The sequence below is a fragment of the Lithobates pipiens genome, unplaced genomic scaffold, assembly GCF_037356315.1.
Source record: "Lithobates pipiens isolate NorthernLeopardFrog02 unplaced genomic scaffold, aLitPip1_a1.2 Scaffold_18, whole genome shotgun sequence".
Lineage (NCBI taxonomy): Eukaryota > Metazoa > Chordata > Amphibia > Anura > Ranidae > Lithobates > Lithobates pipiens.
In genome coordinates, this window is record NW_027507758.1 from 387,792,324 (window position 1) to 387,813,620 (window position 21,297).

At 42.1% G+C, this 21,297-nt stretch overlaps 1 protein-coding gene across 1 annotated transcript in view; it reads left to right on the top strand.

Moving 5' to 3' along the window:
- The window catches only part of LRRC1 (leucine rich repeat containing 1), a 252,540-nt gene extending 234,223 nt beyond the window's left edge, over positions 1 to 18,317 (top strand). The window contains exons 11-14 of the mRNA XM_077487811.1: positions 5,022 to 5,137; positions 5,516 to 5,688; positions 15,082 to 15,218; positions 17,416 to 18,317. Of these exons, the coding sequence (XP_077343937.1) occupies positions 5,022 to 5,137; positions 5,516 to 5,688; positions 15,082 to 15,218; positions 17,416 to 17,574 (585 nt within the window). The 3' untranslated portion in view covers positions 17,575 to 18,317. The remainder of the gene's footprint in view (positions 1 to 5,021; positions 5,138 to 5,515; positions 5,689 to 15,081; positions 15,219 to 17,415) is intronic.
- The last annotated feature ends 2,980 nt before the right edge of the window (positions 18,318 to 21,297 follow it).

Below are 21,297 nucleotides of genomic sequence, written 5' to 3' on the forward strand. Positions count from 1 at the left end.
GCTTACCGCTGGTCTCCGTGTAAGCATGAGTATTTCTCCCTTCAGACAAACTGCAGACTCTAAGAGCCGCGGTAAAGCAGTTGAGGAACCGCAGGCAGTCGTCACTGCGTTTCTGCATGCGAGTTCTGGGTCTCATGGTAGTCTTGCATTAGGGGATACTGTCCAAATGGGACAAATCTGTTATCCCTGGATCGGCAGATTCGGGTGAGCCAGTTAGTCAGGGACTCTCTCCTCTGGTGGCTGAGATCTCCGGCCTTTCGATCCGAGAAATCGTTCCTGCCTCTTCATTAGACTGTGATCACAACGACCGGCTGGTGTGGAGTACTGGGCGTACATCCCGGGAGTGGAAAACTGGCTGGTGGACTATCTAAGTCGCCGGATGCTGGACCCAGGAGAATGGTCACTGCATCAGGAGGTGTTCGGGCTTCTTTGCCTGTGGTGGCGCACACCAAATGTTGATCTTCTGCCCCCCCCCCAGCTCAATCAAAAGTTGCGGGGCTTCGTACCCAGGACAAGAGATCCTTGGGTGGACGCGTCAGTAGCGGCTGATTTACGCCTTCCCTCTGCTCAACCTATTACCACATCTGCTCCACAGAGGGGAGGCCAAAGGGGATTCCAGTAATACTGATTGCGCCAGATTGGCCTTTGCAGCCTTGGTATGCCGACCTAGTACGCCTGGTTTTAACGGCATGGCTGCTGAAAGCCAAGTGCTAAGGAAGTGAGGTCTGTCAGTCTCTGTGATTTCCACTATGCTGAGGGCACACAAATCTTCTTCTCGGAAGATATACCATCGTAGGTGGAAGGCTTGTATCTCCATATGTGAGGAGATGGGGTGGCGTCCACACACCTATTCTATTCTGTTTCCAGGATCCTGCTGTTCTTACTGCGTGGAGTAGACCAGAAGCTGGCCTTGAGCACCATTAAGGGACAGATATCAGCCTTGGAAAAAAACAGCCAACGACCCCTGGTGTCTCACTCATTGGTGAGCACCTTTGTACAAGGGGACCGGCATGTAGTCCTGCCGGTGCGTCCACCCTCCGTGGGATCTCTACCTGGTGCTGTTAGTGCTTCAGAAACCGCCATTTGAGAACATCAGGGAAATTCCGTTGACTCTTTCTCAGAAAGTGGTCTTTCTAGTGGCTATTACATCTGCCAGGAGGGTTTCTGAGCTGGCAGGGTGACTTGCAAGACAAGGCCATCTGGTTACCCATAGGGATAAGGTGGTGTTGCGTCCGCAACCTTCTTTTCTGCCGAAGGTGGTTTCGGCCTTCCAGCTCAATGAAGACATTGCGTTACCATCTTTGTGTCCTAAACCGACACATCCCAAGAAGGTGGCCCTCCATTCCCTAGGTGTGGTCCGGGCCCTAAGGGTATATTTTTCTGCCACGGCTCCTTTCTGAAAGTCAGATTCTGTGTCTGTTTCGGTAGCTGGTCCGAAAAAAGGGCTGGCGGTCTCGTCGACCACCATTTCCAGGTGGATCAGACAGATCGTGGTCCAGGCTTACGCTTTGAAGGGGCCGGTGCCCCCCTTTCCTGTTGCAGCCCATTCCACCAGGGCAATTGGAACCTCTTGGGCTTTGCAACATCAAGCGTCAGTTGTCCAGGTGTGTAAGGCGGCGACCTGGCCGTCCATTCACACTTTCACAAAGTTCTACAAAGTTTATGTGAGCGCATCTTCTGATGCCTGCTTTGGCCGCAAAGTTTTGCAGGTGGGGGTGTAATCGTTGCAATTTACGCTCTTTCCTCTTGTTAGAGAAAGTTAAATTTTTGTTAATGCATTCTGATGCATATGTTGGCCGGATGTTCTGATGTGGTTGGCTCAGAGGGTGACTCCTCCTTTGGGGAGCGCCTCTTTTTGTGGGCGAAGTTATGCTTGCTGTTCCCACCCCTCGTTATGACACTGCTTAGGGACGTCCCTGCGGTCAAGATTAATGGAGCTGTGTCAGTCAAAGAACAAAAGAGAAAATAGGATTTTTGTACTCAGTTCTCTCTGAAGTTCGACACACAGCACCCACCCCTCCTATTTTACGTTATACTGCTCGTTGATGTACTGAGCTGCAGGAAGCAGGTTGAGGGGTTATTGCCAGAGGGACTGCCCCCTGGGCGGAACTGTACAGTTCTGTTTTTCACATGGTGGTGCAGGAACTCTGCCAATAAAATAGTAGGATCAGCCATATGGCCTCATATTCCCTAGGATTCAAACAGGGCTAGAAATAGAAAAGCAGTGTATTGGTTATTCCAGCAGTTTTCTTAAAATCATTTTTGGTTGATCACTCATTACTCTCTTCTCCATAAAAAAAAAGTGTTAGTAACTTAAAGAGGAAGTAAACCCTGATGGGTTTACTTCCTCTTTGATTCCCTGCAAAGGTAAAGCATAATGGACTACTATGCATCGCATAGTAGTCCATTATGTGTCACTTACCTGACACAGGAGCCAGCAAAGTCACCACTGTCCCCTGTAGTCCGGAGCCTCCATCTTCTTGGTGGGTCTCGCTGCTCCGGCGCTGTCATTCGTCGGAGTTTGCGATGACGTCACACATGTGCACGGGAGCCGCCACTTGCGGCATATCGCCGTTAACTGCGGCGTGCTCAGTGTGCCTGCCGTGCCTGTCTTTCGGCAAATATCTCCTAAACCATGTAAGTTTAGGAGATATTTCTTGGACCTACAGGTAAGCCTTGATCTAGGCTTACCTGTAGGTCAAAGTGGTTTGCAAGGGTTTACAACCAATTTAACTGCATGTGTACAACATGGGAAAATCAGTGGTTGGTCCCAGCAGGGTGCATTCCAGGGCAAGACTACCATGTTACTCATATTCTATTGTTTTTAAAGATGGTTTCAAAGCCAAGGGTAATTTAAAGAAAACCTATTATCCTCCAATATTTGACAATAATAAAACTTGTTGTTTTTATTATTTCTTAACCTTCAACTGTTTTTATTGTAATCTGTTAAATTAGGGTAAAACTGTATTGCTTTCTTTTATTCAAAGTGTGCCATCTGGAAGTAGAACAGCGCTACATCTGCTTCATTTATTCAAAAAATCTGACTATATTGCTTTTTAAAGCTTTTCAAAGAAAAGTGTAGTGTATTATTTGCAAGATGGGCAAGTAAATGACAAAAACTCAGATTTAAAAGTTTAAGTCTACGTTTAGTGAAAAGTCTTCCTGTATAAATCAGTCCGTACAATCGGTTGTCAATTGCAAGCTATTTCTTATTCCTATAATGGCTTTGACTCTCACAGTTTGCACCACTGCCTTTAAAAATCTTGTGATGGGCTACCTATGAACTAACATCCTATAGACTTGAATGGGACATACCTGTACTGCAGGAGTATTGTCCTTTTTAAAAGTATTTAAATTGCTTATAAAGTCTTTTTTTTTCCCCCACTAAAATAATAAAACATGTTATACCTACCTGCAATGGTATTGCACAGAGCCACCTCTTTTAGCGTCCCCTTTTGGTGCTGTCCTCTTTTCCTCCTCTTCTGCAAGTTCACCCATAGCAAGTTGGCTGCTATGGGCATTCTCCCAGCCAATCTGTGTGCATCCATACCACAGCACAGCTCTGCCCCTTCTCCTGCCTTAACAGGATTTTATTGGCACCAATGACTTTGGAGGGCGGGGCGGCATAGTTACTGGGACATTTTTTACCTTAATACAGGGAATGCATTACATTGAAAAACATACTTTGGAGCCACTTTAAAGGCTAACTTCACCTTTAGCAATATTTTGCACCCGTAATTTAGGGTGTAACATGTACCCGTTTCTAGAACCCCCCTCTGCCCACACAGCTGCATCATTCATTCATAGTGGTCTGTAAATGAATTACTTACAAGTCCTACCTTCCACCACAGTAGATGGCTTGTAGTTCTCCCTCGTAGTTCATTGACATTTCATGCAGCTCTGAAACTTGACAGCTAGTAGAGAGGTACAAGCAGAGAGCTTTCGGAAGCATCTGCAGGAACCTAACATTGCACCTGCCATCCACTGATCACGAGTCCAGTGTTCTGGCTCCTGAGCAAAAAAAAAGAAAAACAAATGCACTTTTTTTCTTGCAGAAATTTGTACTGGATGCAGCATCGGTCCAATGATTCATCTGTCTTCCGCTGGCTCTAAGACTGAGAACCAATCGCTTGGACTCTAGGTCACCAGCTGTACTCTGCCCCTCCCCCACACTCACTGGAGCGCTGGGCTGTGAAGGGGATAAGAGCGGCTGGCTCAGGCTCTTGGCGGCTCGCATGTGGGCGGATCCCGACCATATGGTCGTGCATTTTTCCCGAGCCTGGATCAGCTCTATGATGTCAGCTGACAGTGGGCTTCAGCCCACTGTTTGCTGAAAATGTGTCAAAGGAGTACAAAACAAACTGCACCATAGGAGAAGTACAGCCAAATTAGCTTTGGTTGCACTTCTCCTTTTAAACTCTTATAAATTTTTATGCACTCTAATGTGTACTGCAGTAAGGCAGTGTACCTGTTTTAAAGTCGTTCTAAAGCCAACATATTTTTTGTTTTTTACTTAAATGCATTCCCTGCTGTAATGTTTTATATCTTACTGTCCTTCCCCCTTCCCTGTGTGAAGGGGACAAGAGGAGAGAAAAGATCCAGCGCTGTGCATGACTGCATCTCTTCTCACCTCACCTAACCTCTCCTCCTCACACAGGGACTCGGGCAGCAGCAGGAGCCATTGGCTTCTGCTACTGTCGGTTAAATGCAGTGAGGAGGAAGCAGATGGCAGGGCTAAACCTCAATGTGTGTGTCTATGAAGGGGCAGCTTCATAGACTCACACAGCTCAGGAACGAGCACACACCGTGTTCCCACTTAGCAAGCTGCTTGCTGTGGGGGCACAAGAAAGAGGAGAAGCCATGATCGCTGGCAGGGGACCCTAGAAGAGGAGGTTTGGAACTACTGTGTGCAATACTATTGCACAGAGCAAGTGAGTATAACGTGTTTATTTTAATTTAGAAAATAAAAATCTTTACCTTTTTAGTAACACTTGAATGTTGTTTTGTTGTTATTGTTACAGATTGGCGGATGTTGTAGTCTTAATGTATTTTGTATGCGTGAAAACCGTCTGACACGTATTCCTCCAGAAATTGCACAAGCTACTGAACTCCATGTCTTTGATGTTGCTGGGAACAGGTAACAATATGCTGCTTAGTTTTTGTTGGACTGATTTTATGGATAATTCTGCAAATCCAAGATAATTTAAAGTGAATCACTGAGATTAGTCATGTGGGTACCTATTGCAGTGCTTTCAACATCCAATAATTTTTATGACTTCTGTTTTGATTTACAGAGATCCACACTGTCAAGTGTTTATAGAATTTAGAAGCATAGTGGTTTTTATTTGGATTTTATGCAAGCGTTACTTATTTTAATTTTAGTTTTACTTTTAATTAATTTGCTTGCAAACTATTTTATTAGGAGTAGTAAAGGAGCTGCTAACGCAATAAATATATACTGATGACGCTCAGAGCAATTTTAATTTATAAAATGTTTTACTTTTGGTTTGTATAGATTATCCCATTTACCTCTGTCATTGACCTCGCTCAAATTGAAGGCATTATGGTTATCGGATAACCAGTCCCAGCCTCTGCTGACTTTCCAGACAGATGTTGATCCTGAGACTGGGGATAAGGTTTTGACATGTGTACTACTACCACAGATGCCTTCTGAAACTAGTGGCCAAGGTAAGAATTTCTGCTGCTTTTGTGCAAAATAAAGCCATTTTTCTGACTGAAAGTCCAGTGGCTGCTCTGCATATAAAAACAACATAGGATAAGAATTTTGTATCTCTTGTGTAAAAACATGGATGTAGTCAACAAACCCTTATAAGCATTTAACTGCTTTAACCTCTCTGGCGGTATGATTATTTTAGATTTTAGGTGCTGAAAGTGGTACCATTATTTTGCATGGAAATTTGGCGTTTTATATTGTAGGCCTGTAATTCTTAGAAATAACTTGTTTAAATTTGTCCAAACAAGAGTCTAGTAGACATCCCGGGTATGATAAAGTTTGCAACACAAAATCATAAATTATAATAAAATAAATAATTATAACAAATAATATAATAATAAAATTATTCAATAATGTAATTAAAGCAAAAGCTCAGTTGCAGAATTGTCGCTGTCATTACTTTTAGTGTTTGGTGATGAATTTCCCCACAAAGTGATTCTAATTTATTATCGCTGTTTTCTCACTGGTCTAAAACCACTTTTGAACTAAACTGACATTTTTTGGTTGCTATGGACAAACTCCAGTTTCCTGGCAGAAACAATAGTATTTATAATATAAAACTGCATGCAGGACACTGGACAAACCACTAGGGGACAAAAGGGATGTCTAGGTCAAATCTGTAAGATTAGAGTATACTGTATCTATACTGTGTTTTTTAATTTGGCGCCGAACTCCGCCCCCTGTGCGTTGCAACGCTCACAAGGAATGAAGCTCGGCACTGGGAGAGATCGAGTGAGACACGGCGGCAGATCACAGCGGGGATCCAGGGGACAAGGTAAGTAAACCTCTACATGGATCCTGCAATGCAATCCCGAGTCTGGCTTGGGGTTGCCGATTTTGGTACTGAAATCTCACCCCGAGCCAGAATACCTCCAGGGAGGTTAAAATTTCTGCTGCCCCTTAGTCTGGTTATTGATTGTGTGGTCAGAGGCACTTTATCCTCCAACTGTTTACACACACCCACACCCCAGTAAAAACACAAAAAACTATTTCACGATCATTAGTGGTCAATGACACTTTAAACACTTCAATACCAGCATGTTGATATCCTCTTTCTTTCCAGGCTGTTTTTCACTTTTCTGTGCTGTAGCAGTTTAGCTAACAATTACTAGTCATGCAACTCTGTTCCCAAATTAATGTTATACAGGTATTCCTCACTTAACGACCAGGTTCCTTTCCAACAACCAGGTTGTTAAATGAATTGGTCGTTAAACGAGTAGCCACAAATCAATATTTTAAGCATTCTTAACTACCACACTGTACTGTATTGTGAAAAAAAACTTAAACACAAAACTCCAGCTTAATAGCATTGTGTTAACCTCTTAAGGACTGGAAGGCTTTGCCCCCTTAATGAAAGGGCAATTTTTTGCGATACAGCACTGCTTTAACTGACAATTGTGCGGTCGTGCTTCACTATACCCAAACAAAATTGTCCTTTTTTATCCTACAAACAGAGATTTATTTTGGTGGTATTTGATCACCTCTGCGGTTTTTATTTTTTGCGTTTATAAACAAGAGAAGAGGGACAATTTTTAAAAAAAAATGCAATATGTTTTTACTTTTTGCTATAATATCCCCCCCAAAAAAATATAAAAAAAATGTCTTCCTCAATATAGGCCGATATATATTTTTGGTACATATTTTTGTTACAAAAAATCGCAATAAGCGTATATTGATTGCATGATAGATTCATAGCATAGCATGAATCTATGCATGGCCACCGTGGCCACCCCCTATTCATTTGTCCAGTCCTTTTCAGGGCGCTGGGCATGTGAATTACAGTGGCAGGGGTGTTTTTTTTTTTTTTTTTGAAGCACCTGATTAGAGCCATAGGCCTCAAAATAGGGTGGACTCTATTGGATGCCTAGAAGGAGGAAAGAAGAGCTGCACGGCGGAAGCATGGAGGACACAGGAGTCGCTGCCTGACCTACAGATCGCCGCTGCCCCTCCCACAGCTCGCTGCCTTTACCCACTGCCTAACCCTCCACCAAGATGGGGCAAGTGCCAGTCAGACAAAGAGCGGGTGAGTGGGGGTGCTGGTTAAATGCTACTGGGGCAGGTCACGGTGGTTGCATTTGATGGGCACAGCGAGGCTGCAATTGATGTTTTTTTCCAGTATTTTTCAGTTTGTTTGCGCCCCCCCAAAAAATTTGAGCACCAGCTGCCACTTCTCTGTACATTGATGCATTCATCTTTCCCTTGATCCTCACTAGTCTCACAGTTCCTGCCACTGAAAAAACATCCCCACAGAATGATGCTGCCACCACCATGCTTCACTGTAGGGATGGTATTGGCCAGATGAGCGGTGCCTGATTTCCTCCTGACATGACACTTGCCATTCAGGCCAAAGAGTTCAATATTTTTTTCACCAGACCAGAGAATTTAGTTTCTCATGGTCTGAGACTCCTTCAGGTGCCTTTTGGCAAACTCCAGGCGTGTTGTCATGTGCCTTGTACTTAGCAGTGGCTTCTGTCTGTCCACTCCACCATACAGGCCTGATTGGCGGAATGCTGAAGAGATGGTTGTTCTTCTGGAAGATCTCTTCTCTCCACAGAGAAGCGCTGGAGCTCAGTTAGAGTGACCATCGAGTTAATGGTCACTTCCCTGACTAAGGCCCTTCTCCCCCGATCGCTCAGTTTCGCTGAGCAGCCTGCTCTAGGAAGAGTCCTGGTAGTTCCAAACTTCTTCCATTTACAGATGATGAAGGCCACTGTGCTGCAGAACTTTTTCTGTACCCTTCCCTGATCTGACCCTCAATACAATCCTGTCTTGGAAGTCTGCAGACAATTCCTTGGGCTCCATGGCTTGGTTTGTGCTCTGACATGCACTGTTAACTGTGGGACCTTATATAGACAGGCGTGTGCCTTTCCAAATCATGTCCAATCAACTGAATTTACCACAGTTGGACTCCAATAAAGTAAAAACATCTCAAGGATGATTAGTGGAAACAGGATGCACCAGAACTCAATTTTGAGTGTCATGGCACAGGCTCTTGAATACTTGTGTACTTGTGTTTTTAATAAATTTGGCTGTAACGTGAAATGTGGGAAAAGTGAAGCACTGTGAATACTTTACAGGTGCACTGTATTAAATTGAGTGTGACAATTATTTTGTACAGTCCATTTTTGGAATTTAGCTTTTTGTTTCTCCACTTTTTTGTGTCCTACCAGTACAAACAAAAGAAATAAAAATGAGAAGATGGTTGCAGTTATAAATGTTTAGAATGCCTAAACCAGGGGTTGGGAGCCTATGGCTCGGGAGCCAGATGTGGCTCTTTTGATGGCTGCATCTGGCTCGCAGATAAATCTTTAATAACAAAAAAAAGATTAATGTTAAAAATATAAAACATTCTCATGTATTTCAATCCATTCATTTCCTACCACTCATGTTCATGGTTGCGGGTGGCTGAGGCCAATCACAGCTGTCTTCCGGGACAACACTAATTTTTTAGTAGATAATACGTAACGTATGCGGGTCGTTGGGAGGTGAGGAAGTAAACTTCCCTCCTTTTAATCAACTAGTCAGCTAGCTCATTGTAGAAATCATTTTATCGAAGAAGATGGCTAAAACAAAAGAAGATGAGAAGTATCATGCTTTTCAACAGGAATGGACAGAGGAATTTGCCTTTTGGGAAGAGAGCAGGTTATGCAGTTTGTCTAAACTGCAATGATAAAATTGTGTAGATGAAACGGTCAAATATAAAGCGGCACTTTGACACACTCCATACTACATTTGCATCAAAATATCCTGATGGGGATAGCAGGAAGAAAGCATGTCAAGAGCTACTGTGCAGAGTGCAAGCTAGTCAGCAGCAACTCCATGTTTGTACCCAACAAGGTGACTGGAATTCGGCTAGCTTTGCTGGTGCTTTAGCAATTGTGAGAAACGGAAAACCATTCACAGATGGGGAGTATGCCAAAACTTTCATGCTTGATGTTGCCAATCAACTTTTTGACGACTTTTCGGATAAAGACAAAATAATGAAACGAATAAAAGACATGCCTCTGTCGGCAAGAACTGTTCACGATCGTACCATCATGACGGTAAACCAAATTGAGGCAACACAAGTGAAGGACATAAATAGAGCACCGTTCTTTTCTCTCGCTTTGGATGAGTCAGGAGACTTAAGCCATTTATTCCAGTTCAGTGTGATTGCAAGGTATGCTGTTGGAGACACACTACGTGAGGAAAGTCTTGCTGCTTTGCCTATGAAAGGGACAGCAAGAGGGGAGGATTTATTCAAGTCTTTCACTGAGCTCGCTAAAGAACAAAATCTACTGATGGATAAACTTATTTCGGTGTGTACTGATGGTGCTCCGTGCATGGTGGGGAAAAACAGGATTCGTAGCGCTTCTCATCAACTTTGTTTCCCAAGCTTTAAATGATCACCAGTTTAAAACACAGCTGGATGAAGTTGGGAATACTTATCCTGGTCTGCTTATGCACAGCAATGTGCGTTGTTGTCAAGAGGGAAGGTGCTCAGCTGTTTCACGGCTTGTCTGAGCGAAATCCAGACTTTTTTTTTTTTAATTAAAAAGGTTGAGCATCCTGAGTTAACGAACACTGAGTGGCTCCTGAAGTTCTACTATCTTGTGGACATGAATGAACATCTGAACCAGCTCAATGTGAAAATGCAAGGCTTTGGAAATACAGTCTTATCCCTTCAACAAGCAGTGTTTGCATTTGAAAACAAGCTAGAACTCTTAATCGCTGACATTGAAACAGGTTGTTTACTACACTTTGAAAAACTGGGAGAGTTCAAAGATGCATGCACAGCAAGTGACCCTACTCAACATCTTGATCCCTGCAGTCATTCAAAGCGCGCTTTGGAGAATTTCATGAGCGCACTCGTCTTAAGTTCATCACCCATCTACATGAGTGTGCAGTGGACAGCACCAACCTGAGTTACATCCCCGGTGTCTCCGTCAGAGATTTTGAGCTACAAGCTGCTGACCAGATGGCCTCAGACATGTGGGTGAATAAGTTCAAGTCACTGAATGAAGATATGGAAAGACTTGCACAACAGCAAGCAGAGTTGGCGCGCAAACACAAGTGGGGAGAAATGAAAAAACTTCAACCCGCAGACCAGCTGATGGTCAAAACTTGGAACGCGCTTCCCGTCACATACCACATACTGCAGCGTGTGAGTATTGCTGTAATGATGATGTTTGGCGCTACGTATGAACGTGAGCGGTCTTTCTCACATCTAAAGAACATTAAGACCAATCTACGATCACGTTTAACGGATGGATGTCTCAATGCCTGCATGAAGCTTAACCATGTGTGAACCAGACTACAAAGCCATCAGCAAAACCATGCAGCACCAGAAGTCGCATTAATGATAAGAAGTACTTTATTCATCATTCGTTAGCAACAGCATAACAATGTTATTAAAAAGAATTCAGAGGTCATGTCATGTTCGACAACTTTGCCGTATTTATTTGTTCTGTGATTTATCCCTTAATAGAGAACACCTGATTGTTAAAAAAAAAAAAAAAAAAAAATCAGAGACTTATTGTACTTTAAAAGTGTTGCTCTTACATAAAATGCACATGTTTAGTTTTTTTTATTTTAAACCTATTGTATGGCTCTCACGGAATTACATTTTAAAATATGTGGTGTTCATGGCTCTCTCAGCCAAAAAGGTTGCTGACCCTTGGCCTAAACATTTTGTAATTGCAACAATTTTCTGGGCGAAGTGGTGCATTATCTGACAGAAATACAGGAGTGCCATGACTATATACAGTGGGGAAAATAATTATCTTATCCCCTGCAGATTTTACAAGTTTACCCACTTACAAAGAAATGACGCGGGCAATCCTTTTTATCATGGGTGTATTTTAAATGATAGAGACAGAATTTTAACCAAAACTCCAGAAGAAAAAACATGATTCAAAAGTTATAAATTGAGTTGCAGCTCAAGTGCGTAAAATTAGTATTTCATCCCCAAGCAAAACCCGACTTAGTACTTGGTGGAGAAACCCTTATTGGCAAGCACACAGGTAAGTTTTTTCTTGTAGTTTGTTACCAGGTTTGCACACCTCAGGAGGTATTTTTGTCCACTCTTCTTTACAGATCTTCACTAGATCTTTAAGGTTTCTTGATTTTTTCCCTTTGCAACTCCAAGTTTCAGTACCCTCCATAAATTTTCTATAGGATCAAGGTCTGGAGACTGGCTAGGCTTCTCCTTGAGCCACTCCTTTTGTTGCCTTGGTTGGTATGTTTTGTGTCATTGTCATGCTGGAAGACCCATTCACGACCCATCTTCAGTGTTCTGGCTGAGGGAAGAAGGTTCTCATCCAAGATTTTACAATACATGGCCCGGTCCATTGGCCCTTCATTGCAGTAAAGTTGGTCTGTACCTTTAGCAGAGAAACAGCCCCGAAGCTAGAGCTTCACGATTCTGGATAAAATGAGAATCACAATTTTTGTTGCTTAGAATAAAGATCACGATTCTCAGTATAACATCTTTCACATTATACAAAAAAAAATTGGGCTAACTTTACGGTTTACTTTTTTTTTTTAAATTCAATGAAGTGTATTTTTGCCCCAAAAATTTACTTTGAAAGACTACTGCGCAAATATAGTGTGACATAAAATATTGCAGCGACCATATATATATATATATATATATAGATATAGATAGATAGAGATAGATATATACCCCACTTTTAAGTACACATTGTGTACTTAAAGCGGACCAGTCTGTGGAAGCCAGAAGGTCTGCTCATCGGAACCCCCCCCCCCCCGGTGCCACAATTGGCACCTTTCAGGGGGGAGCAGATACCTGTATAATCCAGGTATCTGCACCCACTTCTGAGACAAGCTAGCCGCAGATGCCCCGCCCCCGTTGTGTTCTGGGAAACACACAGTTCCCAGGACACAGCAGGGACCAGTGGAGACGCGCAGCGTGACTCGTGCATGCGCAGTAGGGAATTGGGCAGTGAAGCCGCAGCGCTTCACTTCCCGATTCCCTGACAGAGGATGGCGGCGGGGGCAGCTGGGAGATGAGCAATTGCTTGTCATCTGCTGCCGACATCGCTGGACCCTGGAACAGGTAAGTGTTCATTTATTAAGTAAGCAGCTGCAGTATTTGTAGCTGCTGACTTTTAATATTTGTATTTTATTTTAAGGTGCAGCTCCTCTTTAAAAGTGGGGTATGTGTGTGTGATTTTTTTTTTTTAAGCAACAAGTGTCAGAGAAAAAGGCTTAGTCTTTAAGTGGTTAAACTGCCCTCATTTGCAGACTGAAGTTCATCCCTTTGATTTAAAAGATCCAAATGATATCAAGTTTCTCTTTATTTCTCAACACTGAGCAATGTTGTGATAAACTTTGCCGGCTACCTCTTTTTTTTTTTTCCTTTTTTTTGCTGCTGTCTCTGCACTTGTTACAAGAATCGTGGAAATGCCGGATTAAGATTGTGAGGGGGGGGGGGGTGTGTGTGTATCGAGATCATGATTTTTTAATGATTAATCCTGAAGCTCCACCCAAAGCATGTTTCCACCTCTTTCTCTGTAGGAATGGTGTTCTTAGGGTCAGAATCTGCATTTTTCTGCCAAAGAGCTCAATTTTGGTCTCCACACCATAGCACTTTCTCCCAAGCATGCGCTCTGTATCATTTAGATGTTAATTGGCAAACTTCAGATGGGCCTCTACATGTGCCTTCTGAGGAGGAAGACCTTGCGGCCACTGCAGGATTTCAATCCATGGCAGCTTATTGTTACCAATGGTTTGGTGACTGGTCCCAACTACCTTGAGATCCTTCACAAGCTCCTCCTGTGAAGTTCTGGGCTGATCCCTCACTTTTCTCATGATCATCCTTACACCATGAGGCAAAATCTTGCATGGAGCTCCAGACTGAGGGCGATTTGATGGTTATTTTGTATTTCTTCCATTTCTGAATAATCGCTCCAACAGTTGTCTCCTTCTCACCAAGCTTCTTGCCGATGGTCTCATAGCCCATTCCAGCCTTGTCTAGGTCTACAATCTTGTCCTAGGTGTCCTTAGACAGCTCTTTGGTGTTGCCTATGATGGTAAGGTTTGAATGAAAGAAAGATTCTGTGGACAGGTGTCTTTTATAGTTGTCATTAGGAGCACCTTCTTAAATTGGCAGGACTTATCTGTGTACCACATGAGCACATTCTGTAGCCAGTCTGTGGGAGCCAGAATAATTGGTAGGGGATCCAATACTTAGTTTACTCACTGAACTGCAACTCAATTTATAACATTTGTATCATATGTTCTGGATTTTTGGTCGATATTCTGTTTCTATCATTTACAATACACCTATAATAAAAATTATAGACCCTTCATTTCTTTGTGAATGGGCAAACTTACAAAATCTGCAGGGGATCAAATGATTATTTTCCCCACTGTATATGACATTTTTGAACCCTACAGTTCTGATTGCCTATATAATTTCTTGAGACCATAAAACTTCATAACAGTGGAAACACCCCCAAAATGACAGTGTTTTTTTTTGGGGGGGGGGGGATAGATGCCAAAGATATTTAGTTGGGGGCATGGTGAGTATATACATTTTTATTTATTTATTTTTTCCCCAGAAAGTTGTCATAACAAAATCTCCCACATAACATGGGCATACTTAGAATTACACCCTAAAAAACATTCTACTTACTGCTACTGAATATAGAGACATTTAATGTGTGAGAATTTTTGCAGCCTAACCACACAGGGGCCCAAAATTTAAGGACCACCTTCAGGCTTTCTAGGGGCATAAATTATGCATGTTTCCTGACTATTACATTTTTGAACTATTTGTGAAGGCCCTGAGGTGGCAGGACAGTAGCATCAGCTGCAAAATGACCACATTTTGTAAATAAAACACACCAAAGTATTAGCTAAGTGATATGACATGAAGGGCAACACAGGCACTGGCCGTGATGGGCAACTTTGGAAACCTTGGAACTGACTGTATCTTCTTAGAATCAAAACACATTTACCATGCTGTCCAGTGGAAGATGTAAAACTAATACAGTGACATATGGTAGCAACAGAAGTAGTCCTTTATGCAGAAAAATTGTATAGGTGCAACATTTTGTTTCCACTTTAGTACCTTTTAAGATGGTCTTGATCAGATAAACTGGATGAACCAGTGGAAGCCTTTTGGTTATTTGTTTATTTATATAGTGACACCTTTGAAATTAACTGCTGGAGCTTATATATGTATGCACATCTGTGAATTGGTGACAGATTTGAACTAATTCATTTATGAACCGTTTTTAATTATTGGTAAGATTTCGTTTTAAAGTGAGTGTAATCCTTTATATATTGTAGCACCAGCATTCATGAAGTTGACTAATATGTTTTTTTTTTTTATCCCACAGACTATTTACCACGGTGTGGGGCTATTGAAAGTTTAGTGAATGATATGTCTGATGAAACCTGGAATGAACGAGCAATGAATAGAATAAGTGCCATACGATTTTTAGATGATGAGAAAGAAGATGAGGAGGATGAGACGGTGACTTTTTTTTTTTCTTTCTATTACTTTGGGCTTCTCAATAAAATGTGGTGGTTTTCTTTTTAAGTGAAAATACTCTCTTGCAATGATGTACAACCCCCTTAGCCTGTTTGATCAATTACCTGGAAGGACTGCAAAATTCAGTAATTGTATTTCATGAAAATCCAAAAGTATATGTTGAAAAAACACCCTTTATTATACAAAAATTGGAGAAAAATTAACCAGCATCTTTGTGTAAGATGGGAACTAAAGTTAAAGCACACCACTGCAGAGTACCCTATATTCAAACAGTCACTTCCTAAAGAGTACATTTGATTACATTTTATAGCTCAGACAATCGTCTATATTCTAGTCCTATGGCCCATCGATTGAGCTGGAAGCTAACGACTTTCAGCCCGTATATACAGCTGTCTGTTCAACAGAAGCCGGTCAAATGACTGGCTACTGTCAAATGGGCATGCTGGAAAGGCGGCATTCAATCAGCGCTCATAGCGCAAGTGTATCTTCTGGAAGGCAGAGGAGAACTCCCTGTATCGCACATCATTTGTGTTGATGCAGGGATTTCAGTTTTGTTTTTTATGAAAATTTCTTATTCATAATGGGTGCTTCTGTAATATAATGCCCCTTATTTATGGCAAATAGATACCACACCAATAGTAAATGGATCTACTTTATGTGCACAATCACTTTATCTTAGCAATTTTGATAATTACATTTACAGAACCCTGAGACTATCACAGAGCAGGTGCATTTATAGAGAGACTTGATTACACACAGGTGGATGCTATTTATCACCATCAGTCATTTAGGACAACATTGGATCATTCAGAGATCCTCGCTGAACTTCTGGAGTGAGTTTGCTGCACTGAAAGTAAAGGGGCCGAATAATTTTGCATGCCCCACTTTTCCTTTTTTTTTATTAGTTAAAAAAGTTTCAAAAATCCAATAGATTTCGTTCCACTTCACAATTGTGTCCCACTTGTTGGTGATTCTTCACAAAAAAATAAACATTTTATATATCTTTATGTTTGAAGCCTGAAATGTGGCAAAAGGTTGAAAAGTTCAAGGGGGCCGAATACTTTCGCAAGGCACTGTAGCTTCCTGAATTATAGCTGCAAATACTTTGATTTCCCTGATTTTTTTTTTTTCCAAGATGCTGTACGTGGTCTTGCTTCCCTTTGCCAAATAATCCTTGGGACAATGTTAGCTTGTTTTACAGTAATAGGAACTGTCCTGGCTACTACTACTGGCCAAATGAGCATTGTACAGTTTTTCTGTGACAGTCTGATAGTGGTAAGCTCCAGTACGTGTCCCAAGAGTAAAATACTACTGTTGAGGTCTGGGCTTATTAACTTGTGTCTCCACTGTAGCACCACTTCACTGTGAGATACGGGGCTGAAAACAAGCCACTATCTCATTGCAGGGAATGTATATGAAAATGTATTTTCTTAAGTCATGGGTCTTGTTGTGATGTGTGGCACCAAACATTGAGCCCACCCCCTCTTGCTGCCCTCAGTTTTGTTATACTTCATCATGGCCTCCACCATTTTCTCCTCAATGTCCAATCACAGGATCTTATACAGGTATTATGCACAGTTTATTAATTTGGATAAAGATTAGGTGACTGAAATGGCAATATATTTTACCTTTTAAGGCTCTGGCTGGACTATAGGTCAGCCATATGGCCGTACTTTTACAAAGATCTGAACATAACTGGCGACAGATAGGTAGTGTGTTCGTTATTTCACAAAACTTAACAAGCATTGGAAAGTGTTGGAAGTTCTTGTTTCTGCATTCAGATATTCCAGCAGTTTATGGACAGGATACATGGCCAAATCTTTCTTGGGGTGTTATTGACTGGCCTTGCCACAAATATGGTTCATGGTATATCTGGTAACAGTAGTAAATGACCTGGCCACAACTACAGGCCAAACAAAGCACTGTGCAAGTTTATATTGACAGTATGCTAGCAGTATGTGGTCCTAGGTGCAAATCTATAGTTATTTAGGCATTCTGAGCTTGTTAACCAATGTCTCTGCTGCAACATGCACGACAGTTAATTGTTTGCAGTATATGTTGGTATGTAGTTTTTCTTCTAATGAAGCAAATTGCAGCGTTTCATTCATCATCTTTGTTACTCTATAGCGAACAAAACGATTACATGACTTTTAAAAATGTTCCTTTTTTTTATTTTAAGGCAACACTGCTAAGAAGGGCTACGCCGCACCCTGGGGAATTAAAGTCAATGAAAAAGACTGTGGAGAACTTGCGAACCACTTTGAATGCTGCTAAAGGACTGGACTCTAACAAAAATGAGGTCAATAACTCCATTGACAGATTGACCACGTCTGTGTAGAGCTCCACCTTCATCTTACCTCTTGTGTCTTCCCTGACTGTTGAAATGTCTCCCTGCTTCCAGGATCATTTCTAGCCTCTTGTTTTTACCAGAACATTATTCATAATCCCTTTTTAATACTTCTGTTGAGATGCTGCAGCCTGCACAAGAAGTGCCTTATTTCCACCAGATTCTCGCATCTGCAACCTTCTAAATTACAGTTGATTTTTTTATATTTTGCCAATCGTGTTTTTAACGGCTGTCAACACTACTTTTATCAATTATTTTCATTTTTATTGATGTGCAAATATACCTTTGTTTTTTTAACTCTGCAGATATATTAGGACATTTTTGGACCTAGCGGGATAGTTTTATTTGAAATTCATTTTTTATTTTTTTGTTTTTTGGCAGCTTAACAGATGTACATTTTTTACAATTACATTGTATAGTAGATTGCAAAAATATTTTGATTGTTAATAGAAAATCAAAAGCGGTACGTATATTAATTGTAAAATATAAAGGAAAGTTTTTTTTTGTTTTTTTAAATCCATAATGTATCATTATGATGTGCCACTGAAGTTGTGCCTTAGAGTGGTGGTGGGTTTTCTAGACCAAATGTTTTTCTCTTTTATATTCTCCCTCTTTTGATACCTATGACATTGAGGGCTTTATTTAAAAATTGGTACACAGGATAATGATTGGCATTAGCCTATTGGAATCATCTTGACTTTACCTGATTAAAGACTTGTACACATAAGTGCCAACATGTGGTGTTCAGCATATGTTCTTGTAGCAGGCCATGCATTATCCATTGCAGGAAAACGTAGTAATCTGTATAGCTGTGGGAACCTTGCTAAATCATGGTTTTATTCACCAGTGTACTAAAATTAACAAAAAATTCAGTGTTTGCCCATGACAGCAATTCAGTCCCCATTCACTGCAATATTTCCCTTGAATCCCCCCCCAACAGGGAATAGCCTGATGCTGCTTTATAATTATAACTCTTGATTGGTTCTGCAGCCAGTACATTCATTTAATTACAACAAAGAATCTGCACAACATGTTGAACACATGCATCTGCCTACTTCTGCTAACATAATACAGGACTCTTTCATAATTGTCTGTCCTTGTTTTGGACCAAGGACCACAAGGCATAGCTCAACAAGGCACATCTGAGGTCTATAAATATTCATATTCTCTCCCACTTTTTACAGGGGTCTGTTCCTAAAGGAAGCTATCGCTTCAGAGATCTCATTACGCAACATAGAGAACATTTGCACCAGTCCTTATCCAAGGAAAGGAAACTGCTAAGTAAACTCAATGGTGTCTATATTACTTTTTCAGCTGTATGTGTATCACTACACATTATTTATATTTTAATAGGCACGCCTAAAACTATCATGAACAGGTCCCATTCATGCTGTGTATTGCCTTAAGACAGCCCATTCACATTCCATTAGCAAGCAGTGCACCTTAAAAATTTATATTATTGCCTTATTTTCTAATCTGGCACACCAAGCACTTGTGGTTCACATCTGTGCATTGTGGTGCACTACAATGCCAGTGAATTGTGCTGTGATGCATAGGTGTTTCTTTGGGGTACCATTCAAAATCTGCAATGCACAGAACTATGTGTAACACACTGCCACAATGCATATTTTACTCTGTGTCACCACAACGCCATAGTGTGTTTGAGCCCTCAATGTGGAATCTGGTTTGCAGAGGGGACTATATTGTGGACCTCAGTCTTGTTTCCTAATAAGTATAGTAAATACTCTACCTCATGGAGCCTTCATAACTGCTCTATAAAAAATATCAGTAGAGAAATCTGTGTCTATACACATCCAAAAATAACTATGTTCTTTGATAAAGAAAACTCAATAAAATGTATGCTAGTGATTTGGAATAATTAGACAGATTCCTGTTCGATGCATATAATCCATCAATCCTAAATCTGCGATATCCATCAGGCAAATCTTAATTTTATTTACTCTTGGATATTTTTTTTTTTTTTTTTTTTTTTTTTACTCTTGGATATCATGATGCAATGTGTAAAGGCAACGACTACAAGTTATGTTTCAGTACTGGGTCTAGCTGCCATTTCTCATGGACTCCAGCATCAAAAACACACTAGACTCGTTGCTTGATTCTATCCCCCATCTTAGCCCTAACTATGTTGTTCTGTCAATTATACTCTATTGAAAAGACTGTTGCACGCCTTTTTAATTTATTGCCTTTTGATGCTTAACCACTTGCCGACCGCCGCACGACGATATACGTCGACAGAATGGCACGGGCAGGCATATGGGCGTATATATACGTCCCTGCCTTCCCGCGGGTGGGGGGCCCGATCGGGCCCCCCCCCCGGTGCCAGCGGCGGTCGGTATCCGTGCAGGAGCGATCCGGGATGAGGGGGCGGCCATTCATTCATGGCCACCCCCTCGCGATCGCTCCTGACGAATGGAAGTGAAGCATTGCATCACTTCCTCTCCTGTAATGTAAACACAGGCAGAGGAAGTGATCTAATCTCTCCTCCGTGTCAGTATTTTTCGTTCCGGCACCGAGGAGAGAGGATCGGTGAGTTGCACCAACACGACACTGCACAGTAGAACATGCCAGGCACACTCACACCCCCCCTTCACCCCCCGATCACCCCCCCAATTACCCCTGCCCCCCCAGTCACAGTGACACCAGTTGCATTTTTTTTTTTTTTTTTGCATTGGTGTCATTTGTGGCTGTAATAACTGTTAGGGCAGTTAGGGTTAGCCCCCTTTAGTTCTAATGTACCCCCCTAACCCCCCTAATAAAGGTTTAACCCCGTGATCACCCCCCGTCGCCAGTGTCACAAAGGCTGGGTTCACATTGCAGCGGTTTATGAGAACGGATGTGATTCGCACCGCACTGCAGTGCAAATCACATCCGATCTCTGTGCGATTCGAGTTCAGCCATACAGATAGTATGGCTGAATTCGCGCCGCACCCGCCGCAAATTCGCACGGGACCCTTTTTTTGGTCCGCAGCAGAATCGGATCGCATGGGTGTTCACACCATGCGATCCGAGTTTGCAGATCGCACTGCGATATGCGAACTGATCTGGGGGTGTCATTAACATTTCACTGACACTCCCAGCAGTTCGCATAGGGCAGTGTGAACTGCCGCCGGGAGGCATGCGATGCGGGAACCCGCCGCGGATTCGTGGCGTTCCCGCATCGCTCCAGTGTGAACCCAGCCTAATAAGCGATCGTTTTTCTGATCGCTGTATTAGTGTCACAGGTGACGATAGTTAGGCAGGTAGGTATTTAGGTTCGCCGCAGCTTTTTATAGCGCCAGAGACCCCCATATACTACCGTATAAAGCCCCCTGATTGCCCCCTAGTTAACCCTTTCACCAGTGATCACCATATAACTGTTACAGGTGACGCTGGTTGGTTAGTTATTTTTTTATAGTTTCAGGGCACCCGCCATTTATTACCTAGTCTCACTAGTGTACCCCTAAATTTAGGGGTGTCTACTTTCCAAAATGGGGTCATTTGGGGGGGGGTTTGTGCCATCTTGGCATTTTATGGCCTTCAAAACTGTAACGCCCTTAGCCTGAAGGCGGTGCTTGGTTTTCGGGGCCCTGTACGCGGCTAGGCTCCCAAAAAGTCCCACATATGTGGTATCCCCGTACTCAGGAGAAGCAGCAGAATTTATTTTGGGGTGTCATTTCACATATGCCCATGGCATGCGTGAGCAATATATCATTT